This window comes from Musa acuminata, chromosome BXJ3-5, assembly GCF_036884655.1.
Source record: "Musa acuminata AAA Group cultivar baxijiao chromosome BXJ3-5, Cavendish_Baxijiao_AAA, whole genome shotgun sequence".
Taxonomy (NCBI): domain Eukaryota; kingdom Viridiplantae; phylum Streptophyta; class Magnoliopsida; order Zingiberales; family Musaceae; genus Musa; species Musa acuminata.
The window spans coordinates 9,035,201-9,050,330 of record NC_088353.1 but is presented as its reverse complement, the minus strand read 5'-3'; the positions used below and the strand labels follow the sequence as shown (position 1 = coordinate 9,050,330).

The 15,130-nt window shown below is 34.2% G+C and overlaps 1 protein-coding gene across 1 annotated transcript; it reads right to left on the bottom strand.

Moving 5' to 3' along the window:
- Positions 1-334: 334 nt before the first annotated feature.
- LOC135638467 (uncharacterized) lies at positions 335-2,586 on the bottom strand. Its single transcript, XM_065151579.1, has 2 exons — positions 811-2,586; positions 335-699 (listed from the first exon to the last, which is right to left on the bottom strand). Exons 1-2 carry the CDS (start codon positions 2,326-2,328, stop codon positions 574-576), a joined length of 1,644 nt encoding a protein of 547 aa, XP_065007651.1. The 5' UTR covers positions 2,329-2,586; the 3' UTR covers positions 335-573.
- Positions 2,587-15,130: the final 12,544 nt, after the last annotated feature.

The window sequence follows — 15,130 nt, the reverse complement described above, 5'->3', positions numbered from 1 at the left end:
CCCACCCCAATTCCAGTGTTCTAATTTTGTGGTATGATGTGACATTCTCTGATGCTGAAAAGCCACACACATCAGTGAAAGCTTTTTAGGCGTGATTCGATCGGTCAATCCAAACACCGCAACTACCATCAAAACATCAAGAGCTAAATAGGGTCTGACGCGTCTCTCTCTCTCTCTCGCAGATCCTCCGTGACGCTCCCCGCAACTTTATTGGGTTCCCAAAACCACGAGACGCACCAATACGCAATGCTCGGTTCCTACACTGTATCTGTTGGTTTCCCCCTTTTCGTACATGGGAAGAACAACTTCGTAGCATCACAGCACGTGAACTACGTGGGGAAGATGACTCCTTGGAGCTATTCCTTGAACAAAGATAACGTTAATAATGTTCTTGTAGAACAGTCATAAAGAGCGGAACAAAGAGTTTGTCCAATCGACTCCCTTTTGCGTCGCCTGTGACTACGCCTACACAAACAAGTAACAGAGGATGCAGAAAATTATAAAGAATAGCTACATAGAAGACGTCGTGACCTCTGCTACAGAGGCAGCAGAATGGAAGCGACAGGGACAGAGCTAGGAATCCAAGATCTCAGTGACCTCGCCTTCTTGGCACACCCCAACCTCGATTGCCATCGTCCTGTCTCCCCTCTTCCCCTCCTTGGGCGAGGCCTTCACCCTGCAGCAGTTCCTCCTTGGAGACTGCCAAAAAGAACATGATCAGAATACATTAGATTGCGAATCTATAAACATGTCACACCATAGCTCATCCTTGGATTCTGATCTGAAGAACCACCATAAAGAACTGCTTACTCGGTCCCAGAGGCCCGGGTCGGGCTTCTTATAGACGAGGATGCGGTCCACGAGCGCGCCGGGGTCGGGCATCCGCCACCGGCACGTCGGGCGCGAGTCGCGATGGCGCTCGTACACCGTGACGGTAGTCCGTCGGGTGGCGTCGTATCGGGTGGCCGAGAGGTAGTAAACGAAGGGCCGTTGGCACGGGTGGCGCGCCACGGGGCGTGTGTTGAAGGCGTAGGCCGTGTAGTCGGCGCGGCGGTACCAGTTGAGGAACGTCCGTGCCGGCATCTCCATCTCCCGCGGCGACGTCACCCCCCGCGCCACCAGCACCGCGAAGCCCCAGGCCACGGACACTGTCCACGGCCGCTGGGTCTCGTAGCAGATGGACTGCTGCATCACCCCGGCGGGATCGAGGCGGACGGGGCCCTCGAAGAGCCGGCGGAGGGCGGCGGCGCGGGAGCGGACGCGTGGGAAGATGGGCTGGACGACGTCGAGGTGGTGGAAGGAGAGGAGCGGAGCCACGGGATGGGCGGTGAGAAGGCCGAGCAGGTCGCCGTAGACGTCGTACTGGTGGAACCCCGGGTGTCGGGTGAGGGGCACGCCGAGCTCGGCCATGCAGGCTTGGATGCGGTCATCGCTGCCGTAGAGGGCCGGATAGCGGCGAAGGCAGCGGTCCTGGACACGGGAGAGGGCGGCGGCGAGGGGGGCGCTGATGGCGAACCCGCCGCCGCCGTAGGCCATGCCGTAGGAGAAGTAGATGTTCTGTAGGTGGGACTCGGAAGGAGACCCGATGTAGTAGGGCTGGCGATGGTCGAAGCGGGAGAGGAAGCGGGCGAGGTTGTCGGCGATAAAAACAGTGTCGTCGTCGCCCATGACGAACCACCGGACGCCAGGGAGACGGAGGCGGAAAGTCTCGGAGACGATGCGGGAGATGCGGATGGCGGAGCGGTCGCCGCGCCTGTGGGTGTAAGGGAACCGGGACGTGTCGCCGGATATCTTTAGGGGCGGTAGGTCGCGGGTGTAGGACGAGTTGAATTCCTTGACGGGCTTGTCGAGCCAAACGAAGCCACGCATCTGCCGGGGCCGCCACCAGAGCCTGATGTATTCCTTGCGGCGCTCCCACAGCTTGGCGGACGCCGCGATGCCGAACACGATGTGCTGCAGCCCAGTTGCCGTCTCCGTCAGAGCAGCCGCAGAGGTGGGCCGTGGAGGCGGAGGAGAAGGAGGCGGGGGCGATTTGGCGATGGTATCGATTCTGCTAGCGTCTCTCTTGGTTTGATTGGGGGAGGAGAGGTGGATGAGGGAGTCGGTGGTGGTGGAGGAGGTGGGGCAAGGGGGGCTGGAGAGCAAGACGTGGAGAGGGTAGACGAGGTAGATCACGATAATGGAGAGGACGAGAAAGATCATCAGCCTTGGGATGGAGGAGGAGGATGACCATGGCTTGGCATCCCTGGAAGAAAGAAGGGACACAGAAGGCTTGCTATTGCCATTACTCCAGGCATCCTTGTGCTTGCCGCCGCCACCACCTTTCATGGCTCCTTCACTATACCAGAATCTTCGTCTCCTTGCAACACCTTATCCGTACTTTGTCGCTGTTTTGGCTCTGAGAACATGAAGGGGAGGAGAAGAAGCCGGCGACAGAAGAAGAAACATCAAACACGATCAGAGAAATGAAGTGGGAAAAGAGAAGGGGAGACGAGAGGAAGAGAGAGGCATGCGCCTCTTCCAGGGAAGGGAACACGCGTCCTCCGCTCTCTCTGTCTCTTTCTCTCTCTCTCTGTCTGTCTCTGTTTCTCTCGTTTCTTGGGAAAAATAAACATGGTCAGAGTGAGATCAGGATGTGACGCTTTATGTTTACGGTACCTGAACTCATCAACTTGGTACAGAGAACCGAGTCGAACCAGGTCGAGTTAAATACGATCCAAATATTTTGAGAAGGGCAGCAAACATGCATCTGAAACGGTGCGAATCCTCTGACTCACTGATGCCATTACCACAATCAACTTTTCAGAAAGCGGTGTTCAGTATTTGATGCAGCAACATTATAGATTTCATCAAAACAGACCTACCAGTTGGGTTATTTCACATTATAGTTAATGTTATATTAACGATGCTTATTTGTGACTACATAAAGTTTTATGCGACGTAAAGTTCAAACATACATATTTTTTACACAGGTCATATAGCTACGTAAAGTTTTTATATGACTATATGATTTTTTATTCGGTTGAAGCCATATAGATGACTTGACCTATGGCACAAGAGCTAAGATTGAATCCCGAGTACAGGGAGTACAAGTGTATGAAAATATGTATGAAAATATTTTTTATTCGGTTGAAGCCATTAAATCCCAAAACTGATGGGAGAGTAGAGGGAGTACAAGTGTAATAAAATCAATCCACACATGTATCTTAGAAAATCATCATCGGATTCACTCTCGACTTAGATCTCTTCGGCACCTAAGTAAATCTAGATGGAGACAGTGAAAGCGAGAGGAGAAGAAGATAGACATAGGGAGAAACAAAAGGATCGATTTATACTCGAGAGTCCTTAATCATAAATAATTAAGAGATATTATTTGAATTATTCCTTGGAGAATACTTTCGACTACGATATATGGTAGACTCGTGCATCCAATTTTATTATCAATCTTCATGTGTGCATGTGGTAAAATTCTAATAGGTGATTTTTATAATTATAATTTATGATTCGAAATATTTTCTTTAAATCAATTCTTATTAGAGAATTTTTTTGTTGTGATAATTGTTGATATGGTGAATTTGGCATAACCGATTTTGTCGTCACTCATCATATTGGTTGCCACATATTAAGTTTCTAATAGATGATTTTGCTAGTGATTTCCGAAAATGAAGCATAGTACTTTTGATGACTTGACACTAGCTTTTGTTAGAAGAAAGGTCTGAGCAACGGATTTTTGGGTCCTTTGGTGAGATCTTGGGCCAAGAAAATGACATCAAGTGGTTTGAGACACGAAGGGGCACATAGGGTGTGAGAAGCTTTGGATCAAAGAAAACTAAATTAGGGTTTAAGAGAGGTGTCTCAAGCGCATGACTATAATTTTGGTCAAGTAACCATTTATTTAGGGTGCTCGAAATACTTTTGCCTAAGGGGATGAACCGGGCTCTTTAGATGCTTTTGCTTTGGGGGGCATATCGGTGCAAGATAATGCTTCTAGCATAGTTAAAAAGTTAGGTATAAATTATCTAAAATATTCTTTGGATGTTTTAATCCCAATAAATAGGTTAGGTTTAAATGATTCATTTGATTTATAATGATTATTAATGGACTTTTTGGTTGCATAAAATGACTAACTAATTACAAATTAATATCTATAGCGCTAAATTTGATATGATGTAGTACATAATTTTTAGATAGATCTTGATGAGTTTTATCATAAATAATCCATATCATTAACTATAAAAACATGCTTTGCTTTTAACTTTTTTATTGCAAATTGAAGGTCAAATTAAGGCTTGTTCCTTGAGTCCTTACGAACTTGTCATCTGATTTTAGAATAATAAAGCAAGCCATTTTCATCAGAATGGAAGGTTTAACCTCAAGAATCTTTGTGAGAAGAAATGATTGGTTAAATTTTATTGATAGTAAATATGAATTTATATACACAAAGAGAAATTAAAAAATATAGTACTTACATAATTTTCTCGATCAATAATAAATATAAAATATTTACTAAATCATTTCATGATTTAGAAGATCATGTTGAGATCATGATCTTTATTGATATAATCATGATAATATGTTATCATGAATTTTATGATTTAGAATCATCTTAACATAATATCAAAATATTGTTTTACTAAGGCTGAATATTGGACGATTACTTCTATAACCGCTAAACTTTATTAGATTCGATCATTGCTATATAAACTATTTGTTACAATCTTTGATCTCCATCTGTATATTGTGATAATATCAAAGTAATATATCTATATACTAATCTTGTATTTCACTCTCAAGTAAAGCATATAGCTATCGACTTTCATTTTATTCATGATAAGGTTCACAATAATGAACTATATGTCTCTCATGTCTTATTTTCTAATCAACTTACATATGCTCTTATCAAGCCTTTATCTTGCTACCAACTCCTTCTCTGTCCAAGATTGGTGTCTTTGATAGGAGCACTATATTGCAAGGACATATTAGGAAATATATTATTGAGAAAAATAAATCATGACAAGAAATATGATATAAGCACTAATAGATATCTTATAATTCTTATTACCTACCCAATCAACATCCGAAAATGCATAAAGTAATAGAGGAGAACCTTTTCAAAGAAATAAGCCATAATCAATAGTACTCTTTAAGTATCGAAGAAGATATTTAATAGTTGTCCAATGATTGAAAGTGGGCCTGTGCATAAATTGAGATAATTTATTCATTGCATATGTAATATTCAGATGAGTAAATGTCAAATACTATAGACAACTAGTAACTTGATGATACTCGGTAGCATCACTAAGATTAACACTATCAGATAAGGTAAGAGGAACACTTATAGAAATTAGTGTAGTAATAGTATTAGCTTCAAACATTTTGGTGTGATAAAAAAGGTCATGAATATATTTCTGTTGAGAAAGAAATAAATTATTTATCGCATGGATTACTTGAATAGCAAGAAAATAGTCGAGAGATCCAAAATCTTAGATAGAAAACTTATTTTCAAGTTGTTGAATAAACTGATTAATTATTACTAGTTTATTACTAGTAATAATTAAGTCATCCACATAAACTAGTAAAAAGATGATTATGCCTTCATAAGAATAAATAAATAATAAATTATCAAATTAAGAATTATAAAATTTAACTAAGATTAGATATATTCGAAGTTCATGAAGCCAAACACAAGGGGCCTGCTTGAGACTATAAAAAGTCTTGCACAACTTATAGACATGTTGAGGAAGATTTTGATCAATAAAGCTTAAAGGTTACTTCATAAATACATCCTCAGAAATATAATCATGTAGAAATATATTATTCATGTCCAACTATCGAAGTCTCCCGCTGTTAGATAAAATAAAACATAAAATAATATGAATTGTTGTTGGCTTCATAACTAGGCTAAATGTGTCATGGTACTCAATGCTTGTACGTTGATGAAATCCCTTTGTAACAAGTCTTGCTTTATACTTATTGATGGATCCGTCAGGATTTTGTCTAATATGAAAAATCCGTTTGCACCCTACAAGGTTTTGACTTAGACGAGATAAGACTAAGTCCCATGTACTATTCCATAATAAAACATTATATTCTTCGAACATTATAGCTTGTCATTCGAAAATTTTAATAGTGGAAGGCTTAGAAAGAAATTTTTGGTATTATTTTACGAAAATAAAGAAGAATTTATTTAGTTTAAAGAGTTAATTTTTGGATCTAGTAACCAATTTGTATAGAGTCAATGACATCTCTAGGATTTATTGGACGAGAAGAATTTAAAGCAAGGGGTACTAAAACCAAATTTTGCTATGAATTCTCTTGGTGCGTGATATTCTCATTAATCAACTAGATGGATGAGATAACTTATTGTTTATCATGCACCATCGACGAAGAACCTAATAGGATCTAAATAGATAAAGTATTTGGATTGATGGGTGGGGTTGAGGTTTTAACTTGAATATACATGATAATATGAGGTTTCAACTTGTTTATTGTAGTAACAGTATTGGCTTTAAACATTTTGGAGCGATCAAGAAGGTCATAAATATATTTTTGTTGAGAAAGAAATAAATTATTTATTATGTGGATTACTTGAATACCAAGAAAATAGTCGAGAGACCCAAGATTTTTGATAGAAAACTTGGTTTTAAGTTGTTGAATAAACTGATTAATTATTACTAGTTTATTACTAGTAATAATTAAGTTATCTACATAAACTAGTAAAAAGATGATTATGCCTTCATAAGAATAAATGAATAATAAATTATCAAATTGAGAATTATGAAATTCAACTAAGACTAGATATATTCAAAGTTCATGATGCCAAGCACAAGGGGCCTGCTTGAGACTATAAAGAGCCATGCACAACTTATTAACATGTTAAGGAAGATTTTGATCAATAAAGCCTAAAGGTTACTTCATAAATACATCCTGAAATATAACCATGAAGAAATATATTATTCATGTCCAAGAAGTCTCCGGTTGTTAGATAAAATAATATGAATTATTGTTGGCTTTACAACTAGGCTAAATGTGTCATGGTACTCAATGCGTGGACGTTGATGAAATCCCTTTGTAACAAGTCTTGCTTTATACTTATTGCTGGATTTGTCAGGATTTCATCTAATATGAAAAATCCGTTTGTACCCTACAAGGTTTTGACTTAGATGAGATAAGGCTAAGTTAAGTCCCATGTACCATTCCATAACAAAACATTATATTCTTCAAACATTCCAGTTTGTCATTCGAAAATATTAATAGTAGAAGGCTTCGAAAGAAATTTTTAGTATTATTTTATAAAAAAAAAAAAAACATTTATTTAGTTTAAAGAGTTAATTTTTGGATATAGTAACTATTGGATGAATTTGTATAGAGTCAATGACATCTTTAGGATGTATTGGACGAGAAGAATTTAAAGTAGGAGGTACTAAAACCAAATTTTTCTATAAATTCTCTTGTTGCGTGATATTCTCATTAATCAATTGGATGGATGAGATAACTTATTGTTCACCATCGAGGAAGGACCTAGTAGGATCTAAGTAGATAAAGTATTTGGATTGATGGGTGGGGTTGAGGTTTCAACTTGAATAGACATGATAATATGAGGTTTCAAACTGTTTTTTAATATAGTAACAATATTGACTTTAAACATTTTGATGCGATCAAGAAGGTCATAAATATATTTTTGTTGAGAAAGAAATAAATTATTTATTGTGTGGATTACTTGAATACCAAGAAAATAGTCGAGGGACCCAAGATCTTTAATAGAAAACTTATTTTTAAGTTGTTGAATAAACTTATTAAATATTACTGGTTTATTACTAATAATAATTAAGTCATCCACATCAACTAGTAAAAAGATGATTATGCCTTCATAAGAATAAATAATAAATTATCAAATTGATAATTATAAAATTCAACTAAGACTAATATATTCGAAGTTCATGATGCCAAGCTCAAGGGGCCTGCTTGAGACTATAAAAAGCCTTGCACAACTTATAGACATGTTGAGGAAGATTTTGATCAATAAAGCCTAAAGGCTACTTCATAAATACATCCTTGGAAATATAACCATGAAGAAATATACTATTCATGTCCAACTATTGAAGTCTCAGACAAAATAAAATATAAAATAATATGAATTGTTGTTGGCTTCACAACTAAGCTAAATGTATCATGGTACTCAATGCTTGGACGTCGATGAAATCTCTTTGTAACAAGTCTTGCTTTATACTTTTTGATGGATCCGTCAGGATTTCGTCTAATATGAAAAATCCATTTGCACACTACAAGGTTTTTACTTAGATGAGATAAGACTAAGTCTCATGTACTATTCCATAACAAAACATTATATTATTCAAATATTACTATTTGTCATTCAAAAATTTTAATAGTATAAGGCTTAGAAATAAATTTTTGATATTATTTTATGAAAATAAAGAAGCATTTATTTAGTTTAAAGAGTTAATTTTTGTTTCTAGTAACCATTGGATGAATTTGTATAGAGTCAATGACATATCTAAGATGTATTGGACGAGAAGAATTTAAAGTAGGTGGTACTAAAACCAAATTTTACTATGAATTCTCTTGTTGCATGAAATCATGAATCAACTGGATGGATGAGATAACTTATTATTTATCATGCACAGGAAGGACATGGTAGGATCTAAGTATTTAAAGTATTTAGATTGATGGGTGGGGTTGAGGTTTCAACTTGAATAGATGTGATAATATGAGATAGCTACTGAATTTGGAGAATCCAATTAATAAAGTTATTATAAGTTAGTCTAAGTAAAAAAGAATCAACTAATTTATAAGGAAAAGTAGATTCCACAAAATCAATGTGACAAGAAATAAAAATTCTTTTGGTTGATAGATCAAAATATTTAAAAGCACTCTGATTAGTGGAATATCTAAGAAAGATACAGTTTTTGATCGAGCTTCCAATTTGTTATAGGTGTAATGTTTTAACCATAGATAACATAGACACCCCAAAACATGTAATTTACTATAGTTAGGAGTGAATCTAGATAGTTTTTCAAATAGTGAAACCATGTTTAGAACTATAGTGGATATGTGATTAATAAAATAAGTTAATGTAACGAATTCATGATACCAAAATTGAAGAGGTAAGGAAGCTTAAGGAGCGTGAGACAAATTTGAACGATATGTTGATGATGATATTTTGTGATCCCATTATGTTCAAGAGTATATGGAGGGGGTGAGAAAATGAGATATTCCATTAGTTTAAAAAAAATTACAAAGTTTTTAAAATTTACCACTATTATCAGAATAAAATAAAATAATAGATTATTAAAAGAACTTTTTAACAATATGCTTAACTTTGAAAAAATGTTGAATACTTTAGATTTTTGTGTCTTTGTCTCATAAAATCTTCCCTCTTTGTCTTTAATTATATCTGAAGATGACATGTAAACTTTAACATAATCATCCCTCCTCGTTTGTTATCCATGGATTCTATTATCATAAAGTATATCCACGACCTCTTGTATAAAATTCTCCTAATATATTACTAATTCCTTTAACATAGATCTCCTTTTTACTAATAGATCTTAATAAAAAATATTATATAATATCATTGTATGATATTGGACATGATTTTCATGTCTATGTGTGATTTATTATTTTTCATCAATCATGTGAACACTACAAGGTAGTGCAGGTAAAAACCATGTGTTCTTATTCTCCTAAAATATCATATAATATAATTGATAACTTATTAAGTAAATGTTTTGTTTATCTTAAAACCTATTATTGGCTTATGTCTAAATAGTCCGTTTGATTTTCAATGATTGTTAAAGGTCGTTTCATAACATGAATAACTACTTATAAATTAATGTCTATAATGCTAAACTTGTTATGATCTTTATAGTACTAATTTCTTTGATGGATATTGACCATATTTGTCATAAATTATTCACATCATAAACTATAAAAACATACGTTACTTAAAATGGATTCTAGTATCTATGTATAATTCATATCGACCAAATTACATACTTAGGTCTCAATTATCCATTTGATTTCCAATGATTATTAAAGGTCTCCTCGACTTACATAAAATGAATTACTACTTATAAATTAACAACACTACTAAATTTTATGTCAAACTCATGAACCCTTAATCAAAAGCATAATATTATTGAATCATATTAGATATGATTTTCATCAATGATATGAACGCTATGATATACTGTAGCTATAAACCATGTACTCATATTCTCTAAAGCATCATATAATATTATTAATAGCTTACTTAAAATAACTTTTAGTTATCATAAGATTAATAATTGGTTTGGGTCTAAATATTCTATTTGATTTCTACTTTATTAAAGACATTCTCAGGTTACATAAAATGACTATTCTTATAAATTAATATTTATTATAATATTATCTTATCTTTGTAGTACTGATTTTTGATATAGACAAGCTTTATCACAATTACTCTATATCATTAACTATAAAATCATCCTTTGTTTTTAAGTTTGCTACATACTCAATTGGATCATTGTAATTATATATCATTCATATACATAAATATCAATTTTGAACATAAGGATACTAATATATTATTATAAAGAAAAGGTTGTAAATAATTGTATATAAATCTTACTATATATAAATATGATAATGATACTACAACAGATAGATATGATATCATTGATTGATTCATATTAGATATGATATTCATGTATATAGGTGACATATTATTCTTTAATAAAGATATAAAGACTACGAGGTACTATAGTTATAAACCATATACTTCTATTCTCCTTTAGCAATTGATAGCTTATCTAAAATAATTTTTAGATATATCTTTAAATCCAAATGATCTATTTGATTTCCAATGACTATTAAAGGTCTGATTAGGTTGCCTAAAATGGCTAACTACTTATAAATTAACACCAATAACCCTAAATTTGATATGATATTTGTAGTAAATTTCTTAGATAGTTCTGGACATGGTTTATAAAAAATATTCCCTAGCATAAACTATAAAAAGATTGATAGCTTATCAAAAATATTATTTTGATGTCTTAATACCAATGATTGGCATAGGCCAAAATGATTCATTTGATTTCTAATGATTATTAAAGGTTTTCTCGGGTTGCATAAAATGATAGCTATTTATAAATTAACAACAATAACACCAAACTTTATAGTTCTAATTTCTTGTATGAATCTTGACAAACAATATCACAAATAGACGAATGCAAATGGATCTTTGCTTTTAAATTTGTTACATGCAAATGGATTCCTGTAGATATATATTATTCATATTGGTGAATGGATTCTTTTATACATGCTTAGGCTGCCAATGTACATTTGATTTCCAATTATTGTTAATAGTTTTCTTGGGTTGCATAAAATGATTAACTACTTATAAATTAATTGACAGTAATAACAATAAATTCTGTATGAAACTGATGAATCCTTAATCAAAAGCAAAAAATAATATGATTGAATGATATTAGACATGATTTTCATGTCTTTCTATGACTTATTATTTTCATCAATGATGTGAAAACTTTGATGTAGTTGTAAACCATGCACTTATATTCTCCTAGAGTATCATATAATATTATTGATAATTTAAAATATTTTTCAAATGTCCTAACACCAATAGTTGTCTTAGGTCTAAATAATTTGTTTGATTTTTAATTATTATTAAAGATCTTGTCGAGTAACATAAAGTAACTACTTATTTATAAATTAACATCTATTATACTAAATTTGATATGGACATTGTAGTATTGATTTCTTAAATAAATCTTTGCAAGCTTTATCACATCTACTCCATACCATTAACTATAAAATCATGCTTTGCTTTTAACTTTGTTAAATACTTGTACAATGCAAATGGATTATGGTAACTATATATCATTCATATAGACAAATGGATTCTTTATTACTTGCTTAGGTCCCTATTATCATTTTTATTTTCAATTATTGTTAAAAGTTGCATATTTTGACTAGCTACTTATATATTAGCAGCAATAACACTAAATTTTATATGAAACTCATCAACCCTTAATAAAGAAACATAATATAATACCGTTGAATGATATTAGACATGATTTAATAGGCTTAGACCCAAATGTACCATTTGATTTCCAAGAATTATTAAACTCTTCTTGTGTTCAATGAAATGACTTGCTACACATACAATAACAACAATAATACTAACTTTGTTATGAAATTTGTAGTTCTAATTTCTTACATAGATCTTCACAAGCCTTATCATAAATACTCCATAACACCAACTATAAATGCATGCTTTGCTTTTAATTGTGTTTCAAACTTATATAAATACATTTCTAGTTCTCAAATGTATTCTTGCCGGATCTAAATTTTCAACATAAGAATAAAAATCTACAATTACATTTTTCTATGCATAAATTTTCTAAGAATTTCATGTGTATAGACTTTTTCCACAACTCTAATAGTAGATTTCTTTTGTTGAATACACACATAATGAATCTATAAAGATGTTCAGCTTTAAAATATGGTTGATACGTATATTGAAAGAGACAAAAAGATAAACACAATCGGTATCAATTTCTTTGAATATCATGAACCATTAATCAAAAGCATGATATAATATCATTGAATGATATTAGACATGATTTTTATGTCTATGTGTGCCTTATTAATTTCATCAATGATTGGAAGACTACGATATACTATAGCTACAAGCCATATACTCATATTCTTCTAAATTATCATATAATATTATTGATAGCGTGTTAAAATTATTTTTTAATCTCTTAATAACAATAATTGGCTTTAGTCCAAATAACCTATTTGATTTTCAATAATTGGCTTAAGTCCAAATAAACTATAGTTTCCACAAAATGACTAATTGTATATAATTTCATAACAATCGTTTGAATCTTGGATTTTGATAATGAAATCAATTGATAAATTAATGATCTAATCCATGTATTGAGACAAGTGATGTAGGACTAATTACGATTGTGAGAAAGGTAAAATAATTAAAGAAGAATCGAATGTTGGGTCGGAGTCAATGATCGGGCATCGGGCTGGATGAATCGGGGGATACACCAAAGGATCAGATGATGCAATGAAAGCTCATTAGGAGTTCACCGAAAGCTTGTCGAAAATTTATTAGGAGTTTGCCAAAAGATCACCAAGAGTTCATCGAAAATTCACTGAGAGTTTGGTTGAACAATTTATGTGTCGAACAACTTAAATTGCTTATATCATAATTGTTTTAGATTTAACTATCATAACTAGGACTTTAATTTGAGTTAGTTTTGGGAGAAATCCTACTAACTCAATTAGGGGCTAACTAGGCCCAAAACAGGATTGAATTGAGCTGGTTGGATGGCCCATTCAGCCACTTGAAGCCACATTAGGCGATGGCACTGTTTAGACTGGGCAATGGAACCGCTTAAGGCTTGGCCTCCCAAGTGGTCTGAAAGGTGGTACCGTCGGTAGTTAATGCTATCAAGCGATAGTACCACTAGAACTTAGTTTCCGAAGCTTTGTTAGGCGATCATACTACCCAGACTGAGCGGTGGTTCTATTTAATGTTAGTCTACAAGTAGTGGTACCACCCAATAATGATGATAGTATCGTTAGTATCCTAGAAATCAGGGATAAGATACTTTTTGACTCCATTTTTGAACTTATTAGGGCCTATAAATACCCCACTTTTTCTTGCATGAAAGATACTGAAAGTGTGAACAAAAATCTTGAGATTTTGAGTTGTAAAATTTTAAAAAAGTACTAAGTGTCCTCCCCCTCCTTTAACTTTGTGACCATTCTAAGAGGGGTCTGAGGTTTGTAAAGGTTGTCTCCTAAACTTGTAAAAAGGAGAAAGAGTTGTAAAAGGATAGTTAATATTCACCTATTGAAGGAAGATCCATAGATGTTAGTGGCCTAGGAATCGGGAGTCGATGTAGGTCACGATGACTGAACCACTATAAATTTGGTGTATACTCTCTTTCTGCTCTTTATTACTATTATTTTCTATTTTAATTGCTTATTACATTTACTTCAATTGAAGCACACTTTCGATATCATTTCTGATACGGATTTCATCAAATCAAGCTTTTCAAATCATTAAAGTTTTTCGAATCAACATAATTTTTATTGTAAGCATTAATTCATCCCCCCACCCTCCTTAGTGTCAATTTTGACCATAACAATTGGTATCAAAGTCAAGTTTTTCTCATTTGGTTTAACAACCAAGAGAAATAATTTTTACCGATAATCAAGAGGGTTTTTCTATCACTCGTCCTCCTATGTTCGAGTTATGAAACATTGTTAAAAGTGATTTTATGAAGTCTTCCGAACCAATGAACGAATGAAATGATTTAGAAAAGAAGACGAATTTAATCGGGTTTCTATATGTGAAACTACACATGATATTTGGCACAAAGTCACACACAAAGGCACAAGTAGGGTTAAAGAGTCAATAAATAATCTTTTAGTTTATAGCTATGAGGTGTTTCACATGAAACCAAACAAGACCATTGGAGACATGTATACCTATTTTACATATATCATTAATAGTTTAAAAACACATAATAAATGTTTTTCTAATTTTGAACTTATCAACAAGATATTAAAATCCGTTCCAAAAAGTTGAGATCCTAAAGTAACGACAATACAAGAAGTAAAGGATCTAAATAAATTTTCGCTTGAAAGACTTATCGAGTCCTTGATGACCTATGAAATGACGTATATAGCATATGATGAACTTGAGAACAACCTTCTAAAAAATAGAAAGGAGATGACACTTAGTGCTAGTCATAGGTGCCCTACAAGTCAATCACGTAAGTGATGACACATGTGACTTGAAACACAATCTTTTTTACTTATTATTATTATTTAGAATTTTATCATTTTATATTATTTATTGCTTGAATATATTGTGATGTCCATGGATCTGTGCAATGAGAATCGGATCGTGATGAAATCATGATAATGAGATCGATTTACCTTTAAACATAGACCCTAAATAATCCCGGTCATAGGTTACTCGAGAGGGACATCGAGATAACCGGATAGACTAGTATACTATATATCTATCTATATGATGGATGCAGCTGGTCTCATAACTACTCGTGTGGAGACACTAGGG

Bases quoted from the DNA above. Each gene is read 5' to 3' on its own strand.
- LOC135638467 (XM_065151579.1), bottom strand. From the start codon at position 2,328: ATGAAAGGTGGTGGCGGCGGCAAGCACAAGGATGCCTGGAGTAATGGC. The intron at 700-810 runs GTAAGCAGTTCT...TCTTTTTGGCAG, and splicing joins ACCCGGGCCTCTGGGACCGA to TCTCCAAGGAGGAACTGCTG.